The sequence below is a fragment of the Danio aesculapii genome, chromosome 2 (assembly GCF_903798145.1).
Source record: "Danio aesculapii chromosome 2, fDanAes4.1, whole genome shotgun sequence".
Taxonomy (NCBI): domain Eukaryota; kingdom Metazoa; phylum Chordata; class Actinopteri; order Cypriniformes; family Danionidae; genus Danio; species Danio aesculapii.
This window is the reverse complement of record NC_079436.1, coordinates 45,959,338-45,984,744: the sequence shown is the minus strand read 5'-3', so window position 1 is coordinate 45,984,744 and position 25,407 is coordinate 45,959,338. Positions and strand designations below refer to the sequence as shown.

The 25,407-nt window shown below is 36.3% G+C and overlaps 1 protein-coding gene across 1 annotated transcript in view; it reads right to left on the bottom strand.

Moving 5' to 3' along the window:
* gpc5c (glypican 5c) overlaps window positions 1-25,407 on the bottom strand; it is a 183,797-nt gene that overhangs the window by 54,099 nt on the left and 104,291 nt on the right. Inside the window, exons 4-6 of the mRNA XM_056469465.1 lie at window positions 13,823-13,968; window positions 8,061-8,120; window positions 6,483-6,605 (exon numbers count right to left, since the gene is read on the bottom strand). Of these exons, the coding sequence (XP_056325440.1) occupies window positions 6,483-6,605; window positions 8,061-8,120; window positions 13,823-13,968 (329 nt within the window). The remainder of the gene's footprint in view (window positions 1-6,482; window positions 6,606-8,060; window positions 8,121-13,822; window positions 13,969-25,407) is intronic.

Sequence of the window (25,407 nt, the reverse complement as noted above, 5' to 3'; positions counted from 1 at the left end):
GCAGACCATAATTTTACCGTTAATGTTTTTGCGCCATGCTCTTTGGATATTGTACCTAGATCTTTAAAATAGAGTCCCTAGATATTCCAAGTGGTCTCTTTTTTTCACAGCTGTATATTGAGTAGTAGATGTTTTCCTACGTTCAATTTCAATTTAATGTGCATGCTTTAAAAAATATATATATTCTTAAAGCATAAATTGCAATTGACAAATGTGCCCAGAAATGTATGCTAAAGTATAACGGATGAAGAAAGCTCATGTAGAAGCTTTATTCAGTACATACTTGATCTCTGAAACCAACATTATTCATATCTCAGATTAAAGGATCTATCTAAAATTTAAACTGGAATATGAGATTATCAATCAGTCTGTATTGCTCAAAGTGCAGAGAGAAGTTCTGGCATGTAAAAACCATTAAGTAGCCATAACAAAAGTGTGCTAAAGAGCAATACAGTGATGGGCCATGAATTGTCCTTTGTGTGATCTGAACCTAGAGCCTTTTGGTACCAATCCCAGATCTTTAACCACCACACCACACCACCCAGCTGAGCAAAAAGTTGTGGTGAAAAATAGATGGATTTTAGGAGGATCCAAAGCTAGACAGTTGGAGACGGCAGGGAGCTGCTTGGAGTAACACCAATCCAAATGTGAAAGAACATCCAGTGTGAGTCACAGACAGAGACGCTGCATGATTTAAGCCACTCTTTTGATTAAAAAAGAAAGTTAAGTGGTTTTATGTGGTTTCTATAACTGGTATAAACAGCGTTGGACATTCACACTTAAGTACATTCATTCCAATCAGACTCCAAAATGTTAGTAATATCTTGCATTGTTTCTGCATATCGTTGCTGACTGACTGTTCTTTTGGAAATGCAGATTTTTCTTACGCCAATTTTTGAAGACTAATTAATTGTGAAAGTGCTGTAGAAAAAAAAGGGCAGAAATGTGGATGAAGAAAACACGATTATTTCTGGAGGCTGCAGTACAGTGTGTGTTTTTACTGGAGATCACAGATCTTACATGCTGGTTAAAGTCAACATGAAACCCAAATCAACCTTCCTTCTTTTAATACATGTTCCTGCCTTATAATAATGATTCAGCATTGCAGAGTTTTCCAAATAATATTAATAATAAAAACTAGCCTAGTGGTTAGTGTGTCGACACATAGGTGCTCACGGTGACCTGATTCCTTTGCCCACACTTTCCTGTCTGTAAATCTCCCGTTTTATTTATTTATTTATTTACTTTTTGTTACTTTTGACATAATATATATGTGTATTATTTATATTTATTATATTACACACACACAGAGACATACAGTTGAAGTCAGAATTATTAGGCCCCCTGAATTATTAGCCCCATTTAGTTTTTTCCCCAATTTCTGTTTAACGGAGAGAAGATTTCTTCAACACATTTCTAAACATAATAGTTTTAATAACTCATTTCTAATAACTGATTTCTTTTATCTTTGCCATGATGACAGTAAATAATATTTGACTAGATATTTTTCAAGATACTTCTAAAAAGCTTACAGGGACATTTAAAGGCTTAACTAGGTTAATTAGGTTAACTATGCAGGTTAGGGTAATTATGCAAGTTATTGTATAATGAGGTTTTGTTCTGTAGACAGTCTAAAAAAAAAATATTAGCCTAAAGGGGCTAATAATTTTGTCCTTAAAATGGTGTTTAAAAAAATTAAAACTGCTTTTATTCTAATCGAAATAAAACAAATAAGAAAAAATATTATCAGACATACTGTGAAAATATCCTTGCTCTGATAAACATACTTTGGGAAATATAAAAAAAAAAGAAAAAAAATGAAAAGGGGGGTAATAATTCTGACTTCAACTGTACAGAAACAAATCTATACAAAACAATTGTTACATTCATTGATTCATCATTTATCAGGGGTTGCCACAGCAGAATGAACCGCCAACTATTCCGGCATATATTTTACACAATGGATGCCCTTCCAGCTGCAGCCCAGTACTGGGAAACACCCATACACTCTCACATTCACACACACTCAAACACTACAGCCAATTTTTGTTTAGCCAATTCACCTATAGCGCATGTCTTTGGACTGTGGGGGAAACTGGAGCACCTGGAGAATCCCACATGAACACAGGGAGAACATGCAAACTCCACACAGAAATGCCATCTGACTCAGCCGGGACTCAAACAAGCGACCTTCTTGCTGCGAGGTGAGAGTGCTAACCACTGAGCCACTGTGCCACCCCTAATTTGTATCATATAAATTTGTTAAATGTCACACATTAGTCAGCAATGCTAATCTCTGAAACCTTATTTCATTCTCTGGTAGAGTTGGATTGTTTATTGTGGTCTAAAAAGACTCTCTGTTTAAGGGATTGTATCTGATCGGTTTCATTTAGAAAAGCACATTTATTTTCAATCACCCAAGACCTGAGGCAAGTAATAACCTATACATGACCAAATGTCAGAGGAACAAATTGAAGTTTTAGACCTGAATCCACTTGAGTCTTGGGTCAGATCTCGCATTTGTGGACCCGTGAAGACCTCTAGTTCCAACCCAGTACAAGCAAGGAGTATCTTATAAAGGGGTCTGGTAGGAGAATGCAATTCCCACAGGACACAAATCTTTCATATACAGTTCAATAGACAGCAGAACCAATTTTTCTAATTGTTTCTTTGACAAATTCTGAACGAATTTTTTCTACTCCAAATGTTTTTCAAAAACTATAGAACCACCAGTATTTTTAATGCATTGTGCATCAACATGGAAGAGAAACATGTACAGTTAAAGTCAAAACTATTCAAAAATTCCCTTCTTTTTCAAATATTTCCCAAGTGCTCTTTAACAGACCAAGGACATTTCCACAGCATTTCCTATATTTTCCTCTGGAGAAAATCTTCTTTCTTATAATTTGGATAGAATATAAGCAGTTTCTCATTTTTGTGAAAAAACAATTTTTGTAAGGTCAATATTACTAGCCTCCTTAAGATTATTTTTTTTTCATTGGTTACAGAACAAACCCCTGCTAATCAATAACTTGTTTAATTATCCTAACTTGCCTTGTTAACATAACCTAGTTAAGCCTTTAAATTACACCTTAAGCGGAATATCTTGCAAAATAACTAGAAAAAATTTTATCCACTGTCATCTTGGCAAAGACAAACTAAATTAGTTAACAGAAATTAGTTATTAAGGCCCCGTTTACACTAATATGTTTTAGTTTTAAACCTGCGTTTTAGAACAAAATGATTCACATCCACACTGGCATTTCACCTAACGTTTCTGAAAAGATCTCTATCCACACTGCACTGCTGAAAATGCACATCATGTGTCCACACACACTCTGTCATGCGCTCCAGCATATGCGGACGTCTGAGTCCTAGGCAGTGAGCGGGTGCTTTGAGCACATCTCCCGAGGTGAGAGCAGCACACGCTGGATAGTTCATCAAGTATCTACTGCTATATCTCTTCTAACCATAGTTGTTAAACGTGATATTTAATTTGTCTATATCTAATGACTCTTTGGTCTTTTGAATCTATCACTTGTTCTCAGGTAATGTGTTTTGGCTGAGCGCAAAGATAAGTTACTAATATATTAATTCATGTAACCACATACGCTGATTCTGCACATCTGACTGATTGCTTGGCTTTATTTCCTATATTGTATAAACGTATTGTATGATTGATTACCATTATTGATTATTATTGAAAACTAATATTCAGCAAAAGAGACAAGGTAGGTTTCATACCATTCAAAGTAAATGAAAGGAGGCGGTTCTGTTATAGGCTCCATTTTGTTATAAATATGCATACAGTGAAGATGATGCTCATATAAATATATAGCTACACAATGCCTCGACATTTTTGGTTGCTAAGTTGTTAATTTCAAAATGAAAATAGACAGATCCTAATATCATGTTTTCATTTCATTGTTAAGAAAGTGAAACAACATAGCCAGGCTGATGGGTATGATGTTATAAAGTACATTGTTTCCTTTATGGATTTACCCGACGTGTCCTCAGGACTTTGTTTTCCATACCAAACTAGTGAAGTCTGAACTTACAAGGAGAGGATGCAAGACTGAACTGTGTGTAGGCTACTTAATATTGAGGGAAAAGCCCCAATCAGATGGGCAAATGTCTGCAGCCACGCCTCCATTTTCAGATGTCTCCATTTTCCCCCATCCACACTAACACAGAGCAGCAGCGTTTTCAAACCAAAACAGCCTCTTCAGCATTTCCAAAACGCTCTGTTTTCGGCGCTCGAAAACTCTGGGGTAGTGTGGACGGAAGGCATAACCATAACAAAAGCTATGCGTTTTAAAACTAAAGCGTATTAGTGTAAACGGGGCTTCAAACTATTATGTTTATTGTGTTTACATTAAATTCACATCTCAGAGGTGGGCTAATCATTTTGAAGATTATGTCTATTCAAAGTCTTCAACAAGTCTTTCTGCATTGTTGATGGCCAGGATTTGGTCAGTTGCAAGTAGAGACAATTGGGATGAGGCGGGAACCACATCTGGGCACAAGAGGACAGAATGGATGCGAGTGAAGGAGCGAAAGAGAGAGAATATTGTCATAATTGCATGTTCTGCTGACGGTGCTTAAGAAGTGAAGCCAACGGGGGAAATGAAATACAGACCGTCGATGTGCCGCGTGACCTCTCTGAGAACGAGAGAGAGTGATGGATGTGAGAGAAAGAGACTTTCGCTGGGCCACAAACACCGCAAAACAGTCTTTGTGCTTTACAACCACCCCAAATCTCTAGGAGACCAAAACTTGGAGAATTTGGTGAGAGAAAGAGGGAGAAGAAACAAAGAAATCGGCGAACTTCAACATCTCCTGAGTGTCAATGCAACAGCACTCCTCTGTGCTACCTGACATCGGTTAAGCCGTTTATCATTGGTCGTTAGGGTGAGTTATCTTTTGAGGCATGAAATTGGAGCCAGACATTCACTCTAAAGTAAACACTTATTCTCTGAGGGGCAACGGATTTGTTATAAATCTATTAGGAGTCAGTCAGTGTGGCCCAAAGGTAATTTCTTGTTAATGGTGGGGCTCTGTGGGTGTGTTTGGCTTTTCCATCTGTACTTTCCTGACTGATTATTTGCAATGATGTGTTTTTTTGTTCTTAAAAGATTAAATACACATACCAGACCCAAGCCAGATGGGTCCTGGCAAACTGCTAAAAGTAGATCTCCTAGCCTTTTCAGCAGTGCAAACCTAGTGCAAAGCTATTTAACCGCTTAATTGTCACCCCCACTTTTTGAACACATACATGACAATGGCATGTTCAACTTAAACTTAAACCAATATTTAGTGCACAGATTTAAGCTTGATCTGATTTTAAAGAAGGCAGTTGTGAGATTGTAGCTGAAGTAAAAAAAGTTCAATAAACAAATGTTGTGTGCATTTATGTTTACGAAAATAATACAATTACATAAATGCATCTCTTATTATAATACATGCTGATGCATTTAGTAATGCATTTAGTAATGTAATAATATATTTGTATATCTGCATAAATCATGTTCCAAATTTGAAGTCGATCTCTCAAAAAACTAGCTTTCAATAAGATTTTGTTTGGCTGCAGTACCAAACATTACCACCGGATGACATCCAGTTTCCACTGCCGATCATACAGGAGCGCCCCCTATGTTTTGGAGGAATATGAACTGTATTTTGTCATACTTTTGAAAACATTTGTAATATTTTGGTATTATTTTATCTAAATTTAACATCTTAAAACATCTAAACAAAATTTTACATCTGGATTGCTGTAGCAAAGTAATGCTTTATGACATTTATGTATCATTGTTGCAAAACAATAAGTAACTGTTGATCAATATTATTGTACAAAAAGTCACTAGATCTGGAAACTAGACATTTTAAGCTTTCAAATGATATATAGTTTGTCATGATTGCCTTATGTTCAGACTACAATATCATGGTTTAAAATAAAGAGTTCAGATGAAAAAACTTCTAAATGCCATCTGAAATTTAGCATTTTTCTCAACCTCTTATGCTTATGTACAGTTATTTCATTTTTCAGGCAATGAAAATACCATACTCATTGACATAAAAGTGAAATTACTGAACCTACACACAAGAGTCTGAGAAAAATGCACATTTCACATTTTGTTTTAATCTTTCTACATGACAAAAATTGTGGTAAAATATGTATTCAGAAGACATTTCCAACAATATATAGTGTGTCATGATTGGATTAGGATATAATTGCAAAGAAAAGTCATATTTAAGCACTTTGACATCCAGGGGGCTAATCCAGCCGAAGCATGTCTTTCAAGCTGGTCAAAAAGTGTCCAACACCCCTCTATATAAGCCAACAGATCAGCTTCATGGGTGATCATGCTAAGACATGCAAAACCAACTAAAGTAAAGGAAAACATCATTTTCTTTGGTCCTATCTAGACTTGAAACTAGAGGTTATCCTGTCATTTATCTGTACAAAATGAATGTCTCACCTTTTCACCACATCATCTCCACTCCAACATGACTGCTCATCGACGACCATCTCTCCGTCACACAGCATGTCTGGAAGCATGGCGTAGAAGGACTTATATCGGGAGATGTAGCTTGTAAACTCCCTACAACATAAATCCACAAATAAACAACACATACGTATCATGAGTAATAAATGTTGGGTTTTGAAAGCTTTGAAAGATAAAGACTAATTCTACTGCCAACAACAGCTTTAAGAAAGTGTTTTGAGATAAAGTATTATTATGATAAATGCTGTAAAAATATTTTGGACAATGTTAACCAGTGAATTAATTAATATTACTATTTAAATAAATACAAATATAAATTAAAACATTGTATATCATTTTGCAACTCATGTAACATCTTCTACTTTTTGCAAAAACTCTATAAAATGCAGGAAAAATCAAATAAATAAAATAAAAACATCTTGTATAATTTTGCAACTAATGTAACACTTTCAACTGTTTGCAAAAATCCAATATAAATGGAGGAAAAAATAAATAATAAACAAACAAACAATAAATAAATAAACAATCAAATTAACAAACAAACGAACAAAATAAATAAATAAATAAATAAATAAATAAATAAATAAAAACCTTCTACATAATTTTGCTGTTTCAACTGATTGCAAATAACTAAAATAGTGGAAAAATCAAATAAATAAATTAGTAAATAAATAAATAAATAAAAATCTCCTATATCATTTTGCAACTAACGTCACACTTTCAACTGTTAGCAAACAACCAATAAAATAGATGAAAAAAATCTAATAAATAAATAGTCAAACAAACAAACACAAGCAAACAAACAAACAAACAAATAAAAACCTCCTGTATCATTTTATAATTAATGCAACACCTTTAACTGTTTGCAAAAATCTAATAAAGGAAAAACATTCTAAATAAATAAATAATTAGAATTAAAATAAATTAAATTAAAGCAAAAAAGCTTTTTGTTTTCCTGACCCATCTGCATATATTTTAATTCATTTAAACACTCAATTTTAACATTTTAAGACAAGACTTACTACCTTTTTAGTTAGTCATTTTGCTTCTCAGTTAAACTTATCTTTAGTTTAACTTATCATGATTCAAGACTGTTTAGATATTTATACTCTATAAAACAGTTATTAAAAATTATTTTAAAATAATGTATTGGTGAAAAGATGGAGATGGGAAAAAAAATACAGAACATTTGGGCGTTTGGACAGAACATTTCAGGAATAACATTCAGTGAAACAACAGCATGAAAATGAGCAGTCACAAAAAAAAATCCTGTCATTGTTTCTCTGAAATATTATCAAACAAACTGTTAACATTAGTGGTCCGCATGCAAAAAAAATATTAGACCAGACTGCATTCACACCAAATGTGAATCACACTAGAATCCAAAACACGGTTCAGACCATTTAAAAGCAGAGTCAGGTACAACTCTTTAGCTTTCACTTAATCAAGTAGTAGCTGTATATTAAAGAGGCGGAGCTAACCTGAGCAAAATCTCTCACAAACACAAATTTTAAGAAATGCATTTGTTTTAGTAAATGTATTCATGCTTACCGTGCAACTTTTTTCAGAGTTCTACCTCTATCGCTCTTGGAGTTTTTCAGAGGAAGTGAACTGAGAATGGTCAAACCCCCCAGTACAAGACAATGGTACAGTCCAGAGGAGGACGAGGCAAGCAGTTTGGAGGGGAGGACAGAATGATGGAAGAAACCAACGGACAACAAAACAGGGGGAGGGGAGGGTGGTGAGAGAGGGAGAGAAAAATCATGACTATGGAGAAAATTAAAAATCACTCATGCACATGCAAACCAGAACCTGGAAGATGGGTTACATCACGTTAGCAATAAAACTCAACAGCGACAACCAACTTAGATTCTTGAATTAACTTTTTTAGCCACTTATTACACACTAAATAGTACTAAACAAAGCTCTGAGATTGCAATGAAGCATATTTTTTAAAGATCTAAAGGGAAATAGAGGTGAATTTGAATTAAATAAAATAATTTTAGATTGATGTAATGCTTCAGGGGGAAAAGGTCTTCAAGAGATGAAAAAAATACTCACTGTTTACTAAAAATTGTCTAATTCTGTTGAGGACAAGATATTCTACAGAATGTTGGGGGAAAGCAGCCATAGTAGTAATACAAATAAATAAATACTATGGAAATCAATAGGTGCATCCCAAATTGCATACTTATGCACTGTTCTACTCCATTTTGTAGTATAAACAGTGCATTCACACTGAAAATTCTAAAAATAATAACCGCACTTTAATTACCCGGATGATGCGCTTATTAAACCGTTAAAATGAAGTGTGTAATGTTAATCACACACTCAACGGCTGCAGCTTTGCTCACGTAACAGAAGAGGTGGAGCTTTCGAGTGCGCATGTTGGATAACTTAATTAATTTTGGATTGTGAAAGCAAAGTTCTCCAACGAGAGTGATTATACCGTCTCCCGATGAATGCGGTTATACTCATCGAGGTATTATTTGGTACTTTGATCATTTATTTCACTAAAATGGCACCCGTCAAACGTCATCAGGAAAGCGGTTTGAATTTCTGCTTAGTAAAAAAACATTAGTGTTCCATTTGGGATGACACTACATACATATACTATGCTGTTGAGTGTGTAAATGCATGAGTACACAGTGCATAAGTGCATAGTGTGCCATTTAGGATGCAGCTAATGGCTGTTTTTGAACATTCTTCCGTATACAGTATCTTTTATTGTGTTTATCAGAAGAAAGAAAAAAAATTACGTTTTAATAAATTCAGTATAAATTATGCAAACATAAAAAAACATGCATTTAATTGAGGGTATGCTTTATTAATTTGGGGTAATTAGTTGCAAAAAAAATTATTATTATTTCTGGAATGTCTGGAAAATGTCTGTTAAAAAAAAACTTAAATGTAACTGTGAAACATACTGTATATCAACGTACACTGTTCATAATTTCCTGTAGAATCTACAGTAACTTACTGGCAGCAGTCCGCCAGTAACTTACTGTACATCAATTACAGCAAAGATACTGTATTTATGTTTACAGCACCATTTATCTTGCTGTATGTTTAAAATGCAGTAATATACTGCATAACTGTCCTACAGTAAAATACAGTTCATATTACAGTTAAATACCGTGTAATTTACAAAAATTGTTAACAGTGTAACCAGGGTCAATTTTGTTCTATTCCTTCCACAAAGATCTCTTATGGCTTCAGAAAAAAAGTACTAGGGGGGAAATTATGGACATGGATTTTCCATTTTGGGGTTAAAAATGCATTCAGTGAGCTCAGAGCTTGACTATTATTGACAGACTATTTCACCACAGAGACTCTGAATGGCATTTTTTCTTCCAGAACCCTGCTGTTAAGCTCCATTATGAATGTCGATGGAGGTGTAACAGACAGCCTAGTTTCTACCTTATCATTTTTTCAACTAAACTCAAGTATACCACAATCTTCAGCTAACTGACCTCTCTTAATGATGACAGAGTACTCTTTGAGGAGAAAAAAACCTAATAGCTGTCTTTAAAAATATTTAACATTTTTAATTTACAGATTCCCTGGTGCAGAGCGATGATGTCATCCGTACAGTGATGAGTGTTTGCTGTCCACTGACTCCTGCACCTGGAAAAAAAACTCTAATCCATTTATCTCTTTCTATTCCTGCAGTTTCAGTGCCAGTTACAGCACTGTACTTGCCAGCCTTCCACTTACTGATGGCTATCTGCAGTGTGTGCACGCACGCGAGTGTGTGTGTGTGTCTGTGTGTGTGTGTGAAAGACAGAGAGAGAGAGAGAGAGAGAGAGAGAGAGAGAGAGAGAGAGAGAGAGAGAGAGAGAGAGAGAGAGAGAGAGAGACAGTGTGAGAGTGCATGCATCTGTGTACTTTAAAGGTCCAGAAGACCTTATTCAATGTTTAACGTAATCTCAAATTGAAACATGAAGACAGGGCGTGACATAGTAGCCCCTCCCCTTTTTTTTAAAACAGCCAGTCACATTTCATTATTAGCACAGCTCTGCCAGTGTGGTTGAGCAACATCAAGCAGCAGGAACGAGCTGTTTTTAACTTCTAAAAATCAATGGAAGTGAATGAGAGCGGAAGTCTCAAGCCAAAAAGATTCCAATGGATGCATCTGCTCATACATGAAGAATAAGGTCAATAACTTATACTGTAGATATATTTAAGACCAAAAAGCTGATAATAACATTTTTAAAAAAGTTATTCTAATTTCAAGTGACCTTTACAAGTCTGAGTGTAGATGCTCACTTATATGTCCAGTAGCATATTTTTATCAGATGTTTGCTGAATGGGTCTGTTTGTGTGTCTGTGTCCTGTTTTCTAAATCAATTCGCAAGGAGTTGTGGGATAACAAAAGTTTTTCAATACAAATGCACAATATATGAGTCCATATCTGTCAATATTAGTGCTTTTAGTATTGGAATCGGATCAATTTTCTTTGCCAGATTACAAAAGTGTTAGAAACTACCCAATCTGTTCTGCTGTATAACACAATGTTATCATCTGAAGCAGGCAAAATTCATTACTAGACATTAATTTATTTTAGTTTTCCTTTTTTCTTCATATACTGTAATTTGCCGTTTATACTTTTTTAATAACAGCAATTATTTGCAATAATAATCAATAATTTTAAATTTAGATAGAAAAAAATCTTGTCGACATATTTACTACAAGAATCTTAACAGCCTTTAAGGATCACAGAGCAAATTTAAATGACATGAAAAAGCTAAATTAATCAAAACACCAATTAAATCCTTATATTTTGATACTATACTTCAAACTACAAGGTTTATCAGCAAGACATTTCAAGACATAAAATTATGCATGATTAGGGCAGATAGGGCAGAATACATTTTTACATAAAGATATCCGTCAAGCTGAATGAACGTATTATATTATTCCACCTATTTTTAAGTTTTCTTAAACATTTAAATAGAATCTTTACTTGCATTTAATATGCTTTCTTTGTATTTAAATTACTTTTATAGAATTAATTTGATGCAGAAACTAAAATGTTATTTGTGGTCTTTGACAATGTATCATTGCATAGAGTTCATCAAACAAATCTAAATAAATCTGAGAATAAAATAAGAATAAAATGCTTGTTACACTTTAAAAATAATGGTCCATTAGTTAATATATTTACTAACATGAACAAGCAATTAGTAATAGATTTATTACAGTATATATTCAACTTTGTTAATGTTAAATTAAATAACGTTAGTTCATGTTAACTCATGGTCCATTAACTAACACAACTTTATATTAATGCATTAGTTATTGTTAAACTAAGATTAAAAAATGCCTTGCAAGATTATTCATGCTAGTTAATGCATTAACTACAGGGTTTCTGCAAGTTTCGTCAAGTCAAACTGAAGACTTTTTAAGACCCTTTTAAGACCATTAAGAATTCAATTTTAGACTTCATTCATTCATTCATTTTCTTGTCGGCTTAGTCCCTTTAATAATCCGGGGTCGTCACAGCGGGATGACCCACCAACTTATCCAGCACGTTTTTACGCAGCGGATGCCATTCCAGCCGCAACCCATCTCTGGGAAACATCTACACACAGTCACTCACACACTACGGACAAGTTAGCCTTCCCAATTCACCTGTACCGCATGTCTTTAGACTGTGGGGGAAACCGGAGCACCCGGAGGAAACCCACGTGAACGCAGGGAGAACATGCAAACTCCACACAGAAACGCCAACTGACCCAGCCGAGGCTCGAACCAGCGACTTTCTTGCTGTGAGGCGACAGCCCTACCTACTGCGCTACTGTGTCGCCAATTTTAGACTTATACAGGGTTAAGATGTTTTTGTCATGGTCCGGTATAATCATGAGGAATCGTGTAATTGTTTTTAGGTTTTTTTCCCAGATTAGGAAATTAAATTTGGGGAATTTGCTGTAAGAAAAAACAAACAAACGTCTAACAGCTGTTGTGAATAGTATCGCTTTGCAATAAAAAAAATCTATATAAAAAATAAGGTTTTACTGAGATGTATTGTTGGTCATTAGATGGATATTGGACCAAATGAGTAGCTTTTACAAAATTAAGACCTGTTTAAAATGATGTAAGACCTACAATACAATATTTCAGTGAATTTAAGACTTTTTAAGGCCTAAAATTTAGTTTTTAAAATGTAAGACATTTTAAAAGTTTTAAGACAAGAATTTGCATTTTTACTTTCCCTTGAGTACATTTTTAGCGCTGTATTGGTACTTTCACTTTACTTTCCTTCAACCTGCAGTCACTATATTTTTTCTTGTCTATGGGGATTAGAAAAATCTGATTCCTGTCCAATCCTCTAATTCCTGTCCAATCAAATCACACATAGAAAATAAGTCGCTTCGATTTATAATTTGGAAGCATTAAAAGTGTCCAAGAAGATGTTTAAAATTTTTACACACATAGACCCAGAGACTGTTTAGATACATGTCACTGATGAGAAGATGACGGATGTTTACTTTATGTTGATCGAAACATTGTGGGGACGATTGTCAACGTCCAATGTCCAACCTAAAATCAACATCTAATGATGTTGCGGCTTGATGTTTTGTGGATGTTACCATTATGATGTCTATTAGACGTTTGATTTTGGTGGCCATACCCAGGGGCGTATTGGACATTTTAAAAGTGGGGGGACGGCTTTATGAGGTCATACCTTCATATAATTATTAATCACCTGTTTCTAAATGGTCTGTCTCTAAAAGTGAGGGGGACATAAGGAAATAAATGTTATCCTTAGACCAGGGGTCACCAATCTCGGTCCTGGAGGGTCGGTGTCCCTGCAGGGTTTAGCTCCAACTTGCCTCAACACACCTGGCTGGGTGTTTCAAGTATACCTAGTAAGACCTTGATTAGCTCGTTCAGGTGTGTTTGATTAGGGTTGGAGCTAAAATCTGTAGGACACCGGCCCTCCAGGAACAAGTTTGGTGACCCCTGGTCTAATGATGTAGTGTCTGTAGTGTCTCTCTGCTTGTTGCTGGCTGTATGTGGGCGGAGTAATACACAAAGGCTCAGATTCCGGAACCAGACAGAACTGTTGTACATATATATATATATATATATCAAAATGTTACTGTTTTTGTTGTTCTTTGGATCAAATAAATGTAGTCTTAATATTAAAAATCTTATTATCCAAAAACATTGGACCGGTAGTGTATTTTAAGATTTCAAAAAAATCCCATGATAGTTTACAACTGCATATGCTACCTAAAACTCCTCTATTAAACACTTCTGAATATCAATAGCTTGGAAAACTGTGGTTTTCAATAAATCAGTCTAACCTGTGAAGGTGAGCCAACATGCCGATCTTGTCAGCTCCTGGAACGTCCTGTGAGATGTTGACAGGTGGAGGCGTGACAGAAGCCGGAGGAAACGTCCTGACTGTAGATGTAGATATGTTTGAAGAGTGACCACACACTTTATCCACCTGAAAGACAGGAAGACAGAGATGAGATAGTTGTTCCTCTGGGAATGCAGAAGGGATGATGTAAGTGTGTGTTTGGCTTTGTGATGAATGGAACTAATGGAACAGGAGAGACGGTAACCGATCACTTCAAAGCCATGAATGAATCAGTTAATTAATTGATTGATTGAATTGAAGAAAGGATGTGAGTGTGTCCATGTGTGCCTTGTATTCCAGACATTATGGAAACCAAAACAGCCCCACAAGTATAGCTAAACAAGCTATACCAGTAAATTTTGACCTCGTGGGGACATTTTTTTGATCCCCATGAGGAAAAACGACTCATAAGTCACACCAAAACATTTTGAAAATGTATACATGCAGATTGTTTCCTGTGAGGGTTAAGTTTAGGGGTAGGGGACAGAATATACAGTTTGTACACTATAAAAATTCATTACGTCTAGAAAAACCCCATAAAGAAAGCAGTACAAATGCGTGTGTGTACCTTACATTCCATTGTGTGAACTAGATTTCTCAGCAAATATAGCAATAGCAGTTAATTTTGACCTTGTGGGGACATTTGTTTTTGTCCCCATGAGGAAAACGGCTCATAAATCAATTGAAAATGTGTGTATGTCAACACTGTGGGAATAAGTGAAAGGTCTCCATAAAGAAAACACCTTAATAAACGAACTAAACAATGTCTTAATGAAAAACTAAAAAAATGCAGAAGGCATTGTAAAAAGGTTAAATGGCAGAAGACATCTTAAGCTCCTCAGTATAATGACAATAAGGGAATGGAAAAGTCCTCAGTATGTTGGAAAAACAAAAGCCACGACAGTACAGACATGCACCAGATATGAACTTTAATATTTGTTTACTAGTGTGTGTAGGAAAAAATGGCTCAATGAAATTGAAAAATACAAAGATAAAGTACAATACAAAATAAAAGCAACAGTACAAAATAAAAACTGCCGAGGAGGAGAATATAGCCCAGTGGTCGGGAACCTATGGCTCACGAGCCACAAGTGGCTCTTTGACCAAAATACGTGGCTCTCCTGCTGTCTCCCTTAAATAATATTTTTCAGTAAAAAAAAAAGATAACCGTCACAGATACCTAGAGATCAGTTTCCTATTGAAAATACAGTTAAAGTTCCCTCGTTGTAATTTTTTGGAGGAAAAAAGAACAAAAACTCGACGTTTCGAAGAATGTGTGTGTGCGGCGCTGTGAATAAACGTACGTTTCTATGGTAACCGCGCGCACATGTAAATTCAAACAACATTCATGAGTGGTGATGATGGCAAAAATAAAAGAATCCTGAGGAACATCGCAAGTTTCAATATGAGTGGGCAGAAACATTTGCTTTTATTGAAAGCTCTAGTGCTCTGCTCTGTCTGATTTGAAGAAAACGCATTTCCTCTTGTAAAAAATCTAATCTTAAGAGACATTTTGAAACCCACCATGCAGCTTTTGCGGCAAAGTACCAGCCGAGCGAAAGCCGAAAGAAGGCGTGTGAGGAGCTTCAGCATAAAGTGCAAACCGGACTAAAACAGCAGAGGCAGGATGGGAGTTTGGACAGGGGCATCTTGGAGTTTGAATGCTGCAAGTTCTGCTTGTGCTTGCCTCATTGGAGATCGCGAGGCAAAGGAAACCTTTCACAGACGGCAAATAAGTCCTGTGTGTTAAGTACGCAAATGAACTGTTGGCGGCGGCCCTTTTGAGCTGATCTTGGTCTGGGAAATGTCAGTTAATCGGGTTTTGTGATCCGGTTTTTATTTTACTTGATCCGGCATTAACTGGTGAGTGCTGAATATCTGCATGTTTGCGTGTGTGTGTGTGTGTGTGCGTGCGTGCGTGCATGCGTGCGTGTGTGTGACACAGAGAGAGAGAGAGAATGTGAATGAGTCCGAGTGGAAAAAAAAAACTGCGAGCAGCAAAGCTGTGTTGAGTGTGTGTGTGCGCGCACACATTAAGGTAGTCAATTTTGACCAATCAGCTTTCTCACATTTACAATCACTCTCATTGGTTGGTGATTGTTGTTTCGCGCGCAGTGAACAGCGAAAATAAATAATGGCATAGTGGCCTACCTAAATAATAACCGTGTTTTCAAAATGCCAGAGGCAGTCAAGCATATGCATATATATATATATATATATATATATATATATATATATATACATTTTTTAAACACGAGTACATTAAATCTGATTATGAGCCTGATCAAGAGAAGATGAAACTGTGAATGGATCAGGAGACAGACTCAAAGCGATCTGAAGTCAGCGAGAAAACATGACGAAAGAGGTAACTGTGGGCTGATCTTGAAGATTAGACAGAGTAAGTCATTTTCGCGTGGCACTTAATAGTGAAGTGAATGTCAGTGGTGTTAGTAAACTGAATAGTGATGTTTCATGGTTTTTTCACTGTAACCACTGAGTAACGTCATGGCATGTGGATCTTTAAGGAAATGCATTTGCCAAAAAAAATCAGAAATGGCTTTGCTGAAAAAAGGTTCCCAACCCCTGATATAGCCTTTCGAAGGACATCCTGGGATTTTTAACAACCGCAGAGAGTCAGGACCTTGGTTTAACGTCTCATCTGAAAGACAGCACTCACTGAGCAATATTGAGTCCCCTTCACTATACTGGGCCATTGGGACCCACACAAACGGCAGGTTGAGCGCCCCCCTGCTGGCCTCACAAACACCACTTCCGGCAGCAACCAAGCTTTCCCATGTGGTCTCCTATCCAGGTACTGACCAGGCACAGCCCTGCTTAGCTTCAGCGGGTAACCATGTGAGAGTTGCAGAGAGCTAGCTGCCAGCTATATATTATTATTATACATTATATTATTTCAAAGTACTGAAATGTCAATAAAACTTCCTTTGTTAAACTGTACAGTTGAAATTTCAACATCAAAAGTCAACAGAGCAGGAATTAAGGTCCCATAATGCAATTTACAACCATAAATAAACTCTTGTGAATCACAGAACACAGAAACTGTAAATTAACATATTTTTAATGGTGTAGTAAATAATCTGTGATACTGCAAAAGGTGTCTAAATAATATTTGGTTTGACTGTATGTCTGTGTGTGTGTAAAAAGCAGCTTATCTCATCAGAGGCTGCTGCTGTAACACGGGATCTCAATCTGCATTTGCTTTTATATCTGCAGCTCCTTCACCTCGGTCTCATCCTCGATCTCACACACGCATTTAATCAATGGCGTTTCATCCCACTAAAAGCTCCGGCAGACGTCACCAGTCCATTAGTCAAAGCAGACCGACTTGAGCGATCCAAATGATTACCCTGGTTTCTGCCCTCTCCTATCAGTCACCTTTAATAATGACAATTTTATTTGGCTTTAATAAATTCTTATCTTTCGCATCGTTTGTCATTGGTCTGGAAGCGTGGATGCAAAGGTGGAGGTCAGGAAAAAGACGGTCTTCACTCTGCCACTTCTCAACAGTCAAGCCCAAAATTATTTATACCCCTGGCAAAATCTGACTTTGTTACGTTGATTCAGCCAGCAAGTGGCTGGAAATGACACAGGCTTTTCCTAAAAGATAATAAGATGATGTACAAAAAAAGTATTTCTAGCTTGTATTAACCTTTGAACAAAAAGTGACAGTCAGCATTTGCCAGGGCATTTGCCAGGCTTGGCTGTATGTAGATACATGTACAAAAATTGCACACAAGCAATTTTCACTCAGAAATCACCAATAGATTTCACACACATAAAACCAAAAAAGTACAAATGTGGACGTCATAGTACCTTAAGGACACAAAAGTGAACCTTAAAAGCCAGGGGCGTCACTAGACCCATTTACTGGGGTACGATGGACGTCCAGCGTTCTCAAGCCACCAGCGCCTAGACTGCAGCTCTGCACAAGCAGAGGAGAAAGAGGAGGAGAAACGGTTGTGCGCAACTGAGCCTAGTTTCTCTCTAGGTTTTTTTTTCCTTTACTTTCGTCAATTGGTAAAGTTTGTTCCTCGCCACTGTTACCACTGGCTTGCATGGTTTGGGACTTGAGGAGCTGCGCATCAATGGATTTACTCTTCAGTGTTTAGACTTTCAGCAGTAAAAATTAAACTACACTGAACTAAACTGAACTTCAGTCAGAAAACTGGACTGACACTGTTTCAATTTACTATAATCTTCCATGTAAAGCTGCTTTGAGAGAATTTACATTGTAAAAGCTCTATAGAAATAAAGATGAATTGAATTGAATGTGCCCCAGTAAAAATGGCTAGTGCCCCAGTACAAACTTTTATTTACAGTTTACCTTATATGTAAGTGTATTCATTAAGAGAGGTAATGCCAGAATATAGACGTTATTCTCTATGTACAACCGAATCAACGCTTGCGAAATCAATGTAGTTTCAAGAGTTCCCACTTAGATATGCTTGGCGTATAAAGCAGGTTTGGCATGCTGTCCCGGGAGAGAACCCTGAGCTCGGAGATATTTGAGCCCAGGGCTCCCAGCCGGTCGATAAGCATATCAGGAGATCCGAGATCAGGTAGGTCTCAAGAGCTCCCCCTTTAGAAAAGGGAGGAAAGGGAGGAGATGGGGTGGAAGGGGGGATTCTTCCAAACGAAGATAGAAACAGTAGGGAGAAAATGTTTACCATTTATAGTAAACTAGGATCACTCTGATTGGATTATTACTGATTACAGATGAGTGGCCAGATGTGCTCAATCATATCACGTGCTCCTCTCGAAATTAGTTTATGAAACTTCACTTAATTGAAAAGTAACTGACGAATACGCACAGAAAAGCATTCCCGCACACCTCACACATTGCTCATGCTTCCTGGTGTGAATCCCGGTTGTTTAACACACATGCTGAAAAAATATGCGCTCATACAATGTGAAACCGGCGAACAGCCTTTAATTCAGAGATATCAACATGCAGTAAGTTTTGGAAGTCGGCAAAACTTATGTTTAAATAATGATTATCATATTTTGACTAAACATGGCTCCTGTAAGATGATATTTTAATAAAGCACAAAGGAGAGATGATGAGTTAGGTTAGACTTAATAACATTAATTCTCTGCCATCAGAGTCAGTATACTTTGTTCTCTAGAATTGTCATTTGAAATTAAAATTCATGCAAAATATTCCCTTGAAGATTTTGTATCACTCCAGTTGTGTCTTTACATTGGATTGATACTTTTAGGGGGTAGGGGGATGTGTGTGCAGTGCCCCAGTAGAACTTCATGTCTAGCGACACCCATGATTAAAGGTACAAAAGTGTTCCCCTAAAAGGCACTAAAATCCACCTGTACAGTGCAAACATGTACCTTTTGAAAAGGTACCACTCCAGTGAAAGATTTTGTACCTTTATATCTGAGAGTGCACTGTATGAAACTGCATAAATTTTTGGGACAAATAAAAGTATATTTATAATATTGAGCATTTTGGTCATTTGCACTGGCTATTAATTAAATATCATCCCTACTTTATAGTTTACAGACATATAAAAAAAATAAACTGTGTTGTCCCTAATAAAGCCCAATCTCACAAAGAAATGTAACTAGTTTACGTATAGTCAGAAAAGTAGCTATTTTATACTAATCCATACAATTTCATTTGTATTAAAACGTACAATTCTCAAAAGGAGGTGTGTCCCCGCCCAAAACCCTATGTCTCATTAGAGGATGAGCAAATCATACTAAAATGTACAAATGAGATCATCCAAATTAATACATATTAGTGACTAAAATGAAAAGTAATTGCATTGACGTAACACTAATTAAAATGAGTATCAAAATGTTTAAACAGCCATTGATCACCAGTGATCTAGCAGTTGCAGATCGCTGGAGAACTACAATCTGCAACTGATAAGAACTACAAATTCCATCACGCACTTCACACCAGTTCCAGTTCTATCCCTGATTGAGCTCACATAGCAGGAAGCTCATCAAAGACTGATAACAAGGACTATATAGACAACTCTTAGACATACTTTGCTGAGTCTTGTGATCTCTAAGTGAGCCTTACCGAAGCATTTTCATTGTCTTGCCTTGCCGTGGTTTTTACCTTTGCTTTGTTTTACTGTTTATGTTGTTTTGCCACCTGTCCCAAACATTTGCCTTTATTCTGACCACGCTTTTGGATTATCTGCATGCTTCTGTCTGTCCCTGTTTTGTTCTTTTGCCTGCCTGATGATTTTCTTAATAAAATGCACTTGGATTCTCATCTCCGTTGTACCCCGACTCATTACACATTTAAAATCAAGCCAGCTACCAAAATATTTGTAATATTGGTTGTCAAATGGGTTATCGATACATTCTAATACTGGTGTATATAATCATTATTATTATTATACAATCTATAATATTTATTTAAAAATATTTTACATTTATAAATATTGGTGCTAGTTTATAATGATCTAAAGGGTCCAAAATTACGATAGAAAATAGTTCAAATTTCTTTAAATGTCCTAAAGTAATGCGGCTTGATATGAAAATACAAAGTGCTTATGCTATTCATAATTTAATCTAAACGCAAGTCAAATTTTCAAATCTCTAAAATGAGTCTCAAATTTTATGCTCTAATAAATATTGAATAAATGAATTGGCACCGAACACAAAAATAATAATAATAAAAAAAGACTAAATATCTGTCATATCTGAAAAAAAACACCTCTAAAAAAGACATGCTGAGTCTGTAAGAATCAGATGTCATTTTGAACACCATACCAGGGTAAAAGCCAAGCATATTTAAAGCATTTATTAAGCCACGGAATATTTAAGATATCTGATATCAGTGCACTTAATAGAATTACGGTCTTGTGCAAACATTATGAAACACTGATATGTGTTAAATATCAGCTTTAATAAGTAATAATAAACTAAATCAATGCCTTTCTTTTACTCTTAGAAGCTTTCAAGGCTGAGGGGAAAGGCATTATGAAAATCAGCCAAAAAATGTGGGAGTGCTGGGAAAATATTTGTGTTTTGATTTTGTTGTATTCGCTGCAGTTTATTGATTTACCCTCTATTGTAAATATTTTTTTCTCTTCCTTTTTGACGAACAGCATGGGAACCGCTGCTTCCCCGTAAATAAACCCAGTGGCGGAGTTCAGACAGAGATCTCAGATACACAGTGATTATCAATGATCCGAGACTGATTTATCTGGTTCTATGGGTAATTTCTGCAGGCTCAGATTAGAACTCGTCTGCAGTTCTGATACAGCTTCTTATATATATATATATATATATATATATATATATATATATATATATATATATATATATATATATATATATATATATATATATATATATATGAATAAATGATATTCGGATTCAGTATAGAGTCTCCATTTCAGATGCAAAGAGTTTTCTTATGCACGGATGAAATTTCTTTATATCCGGATAAAGTTTATTGCTTATGTCCGGAATCATTTATTTTCCATTCAGAAAGTCTGGGAGCTTTTTTTCTTTCCTGTGAGGCTTGGCTAATTTTATAAGTTTACAGAAATTTAATAAACCCCCCAAAATCTTTTCCATAAAACATGACATACTTTCTAATGATAAAGTCAAAGTGTCTGCAGCCCAGAATGAACCCAGTGACCCTCCTCCAGTTTCCCACTCCTTACCATTTGGGTTTGGTTATTTTTTTCTCTGTACAGTTCTCTATGAAGTGTTCAAACCATTTTTTGTTAATGATTTATTTGAAATAGGAATACTCTAAATGTAAACTGAGTACACTATATTTTGAGATTAATTACTTTTATTAACTTTCAGAGATAGTCAAATTGCATTTTGAATGTACACACTGTGTATGGATGTTCTTTTCGGCTTAGTCCCTTTATTAATCTGAGGTCGCCACAGCAGAATAAACTGCCAACTTATCCAACATATGTTTTACGCAGTGGATGCCCTTCCAGCTGCATCCCATCACTGGGAAACACTCCATACACACTCAGTGTAATACTTTATTATAATATTAATAAATCGCTTTATTAAGGTCTTCAAATGGGCAATTATGTGCAACTATGTTCCTAAATATGTTTTTACGCACATTTTTTTTATTATTAAAAAAATTTACTAAAATACTAATATTTCAAACCATCTGTATATTAAATGTGTTCAGTCAAGTTTAATAAATATCTGATACTAGACACTTAATGTGGAAAAGGGTTGATATTGTTAACTAAAATAAAATAAAGACAAAAAACACAACTCTCCCTCATGTAGTTTAACCTTTATGAATTTCTTCTGTTGAGCCTAATTAATATAGAGTCCCAATATTTTTAAAAATATCTTCTTCTGTGTTCAATAGTGATAACAATTCTTACTCATATAATATAACCGATAATCATCTAAAATAACGGCCCTCTGTGTCCAATAGCATTAATGTGAAAGCCAATGTTTAAGGGCTCTATTTTAACGATCTAGGTGCAAAGTCTAAAGCGCAAAGCGCAAAAGCATTAAGAGCGTGTCCAAATCCACTTATGCTATTTTAAGGATAAAAAAATATGCTCTGCGCCGTGGCGCATGGTCTAACAGAGTTGTGCTTATTCTCTTAATGAGTAATGGGTATGTTTTCAGAATAAACCAATCAGAGTCTCATCTCCCATTCCCTTTAAGAGTCAGTAGTGTCGCGCCATGGTGCATTTGCTATTTACATGTCGGACTTTGTAAGTGGAAAAACTGAACACTTCACTAGCGAGAAAACAGTTAAACAGACCATCTGCAGCATGAGGATAAAGAATGAGCCTCCTCCATTCAGCCTTTACTGTCTCTCTTTTGTGGATAAGGAAACAGTTCCGCTGAAGACATCAATTAGCCTACATAATTAATTTCATTTGTTAATAACAAAGATTTGCTTCAAAACTATTTCTAAATTCAGTTCTAATTTCAAGCAACCAAATAAATGAGCAATGAGTTATATCCAAACACACGTGCTATGCCCCATATTGTCCAAAACCTGATAGGTGGACAAATTTAAGCTTGTTTTTAATTAAACAAATATTATTTGCATATAATAAATAAAACTGCTAATAATAAACAAAAGCTTATATATAAAAGCAAGATGTTGTGAATAAACTGAAAAAAGTCCTCCGAGATAAGGACCTGGCAGCAGTGGTTTTTATATTTATGTAGAGAGTAATCATTTTTGTAGGGGAAAAGGGTATCGGAACATCCCTAATTTTTATGAGGAAATGATGCACAAAAAGAAAGCCCTGCCCCCTACTCAATATTCCATTTCAGTTGGAAGTACATACAGTGGGGCAAAAAACATATTTCGTCAGCCACTAATTGTGCAAGTACTCACTCTTAAAAAGATGAGAGAGGCCTGTAATTTTTATCATAGGTATGCCTCAACTATGAGAGACTAAAATAAATATATTAGAAAATGGAAGACATACAAGCCCACTGATAATCTCCCTCGATCTGGGGCTCCATGCAAGATCTTACCCTGTGGGGTCAAAATGATCCCAATAACTGTGAGCAAAAATCCCAAAACCACACAGGGGGACATAGTGAATGACCTGCAGAGAGCTAGGACCAAAGTAACAAAGGCTACCATCAGTAACACACTGAGCTGCCATAGACTCAAATCATGCAGTGCCAGATGTGTCCCCCTGCTTCAGCCAGTACATGTCAAGGCCCGTCTGAAGTTTGCTAGAGAGCATTTAGATGATTCAGAAGAGGATTGGGAGAATGTCATGTGGTCAGATGAAACCAAAATAGAACTTTTTGGTAAAAATTCAACTTGTTGTGTTTGGAGGGGAAAGAATGCTGAGTTGCATCCAAAGAACACCAAACCTACTGTGAAGGATGGGGGTGGAAACATCCTGCTTTTGGGCTGTTTTTCTGCAAAAGGACTAGGACGACTGATAAAGGGGCTATGTATCGTGAGATTTTGAGTGAAAACCTCCTTCCATCAGCAAGGGCATTGAAGATGAAACATGGCTGGGTCTTTCAGCATGACAATGATCCCAAACACACCGCCCGGGCAACGAAGGAGTGACTTCGAAAGAAGCATTTCAAGGTCCTGGAGTGGCGTAGTCAGTCTCCAGACATCAACCCCTTAGAAAATCTTTGAAGGGAGTTGAAAGTCTGTGTTGCCCAAAACATCAACGCTCTAAAGGAGATCTGCATAGAGGAATGGGCCAAACAAAGGGTTAATAACAAAGTATTGAGATGAAATTTTGTTACTGACCAAATACTTATTTTCCACTATAATATGCAAATAAATTCATTGAAAATCCTACAATTTGATTTTCGGGATTTTTTTCTCATTTTGTCTTTCATAGTTGAGGTATACCTATGATGAAAATTATAGGGCTCTCTCTTCTTGTTAAGTGGGAGAACTTGCACTATTGGTAGCTGACTAAATAAATTTTTTTCCTCTCTGTAAGCATACTGAAAGTCTCGGCAACTTCCGGTTCACACACTTAGAACAAAAACGCTGAATTTCTAATAAGAATCAAGAGAAAGAGGCAGAATTGACCTCAGTGAAGCCCTGATCTCTGACGGTAAACACAATGGGTGATCATTCCACTGCTCAACTGCTACTCAATTAGCCACTGTTGAAAGCAGAGGTTTGCTGTTGTCTGGTGAACATGCGTGCACCTGTCCAGCCTTGTAATATCTGTGAAATGCCAGTGTGTAAAACATTCGGGGTATGATTAGAAGGGTCTGAATGGTGCTTTATCCCATGCGGATGGAGTCTCAGAGGAAGACATATGCGTCTAGCCTTGAGCTACAAACCCGACTGTGTATTTGTGGTGGTGGCGGGCGGTTTGGCTGCAGTAGGCGATGAGGAAGGCCAATTTAAAAGCATGTGATCTTTATGTGCCCACCGGTGAACAAGCAAATCTATATCTCTTTCATAGGACTTTCTGTTTTTGAGGACTGAGTTTTCCTTCAGTCGTCGTGTTTGTGTAAGTCTCTCTCTGGGGGTGTATTGAGTTTCATGGTGTGGTGTTGGTGTGTGATGAAGTTTGTTGATGTAAGAATCTGCTCCAGAGGCAACGCAACATTCTCAGTGCTCTTTTGCCCCAAACTCAATGCATTCTGGGAAATGAGCTCACACACACACACAAAATGTAAATTAATGCTTGTTCTCTAGCATAGGTGGAAGCACACAGGGTGAATATGAAAACTGTTTGTCATTTTAAGAGGCAATATGATGAGTAGACAGATTGAGATCATGAGACAGACTGATAGATTTAATGTTAGATAAAAAGAATCATCAATAAAACAAAAGACAAATCATTATCTATAGAAAGAATGACAAATCGATAGGCAGACACATATAAATAGACACAGACAAGCAAACAGAAAGATAAACAGAAAGAGACAACCAGGAAGAGACAGATGAACAGATAGGTAGACAGACAGAACAATGAAAATAGCCATACAGACAATAGGAGACTGACAGATTGACAAAAATAGACTGACAAACAGACACACAAACAGACAAAACTGGACAGAGACAGATCC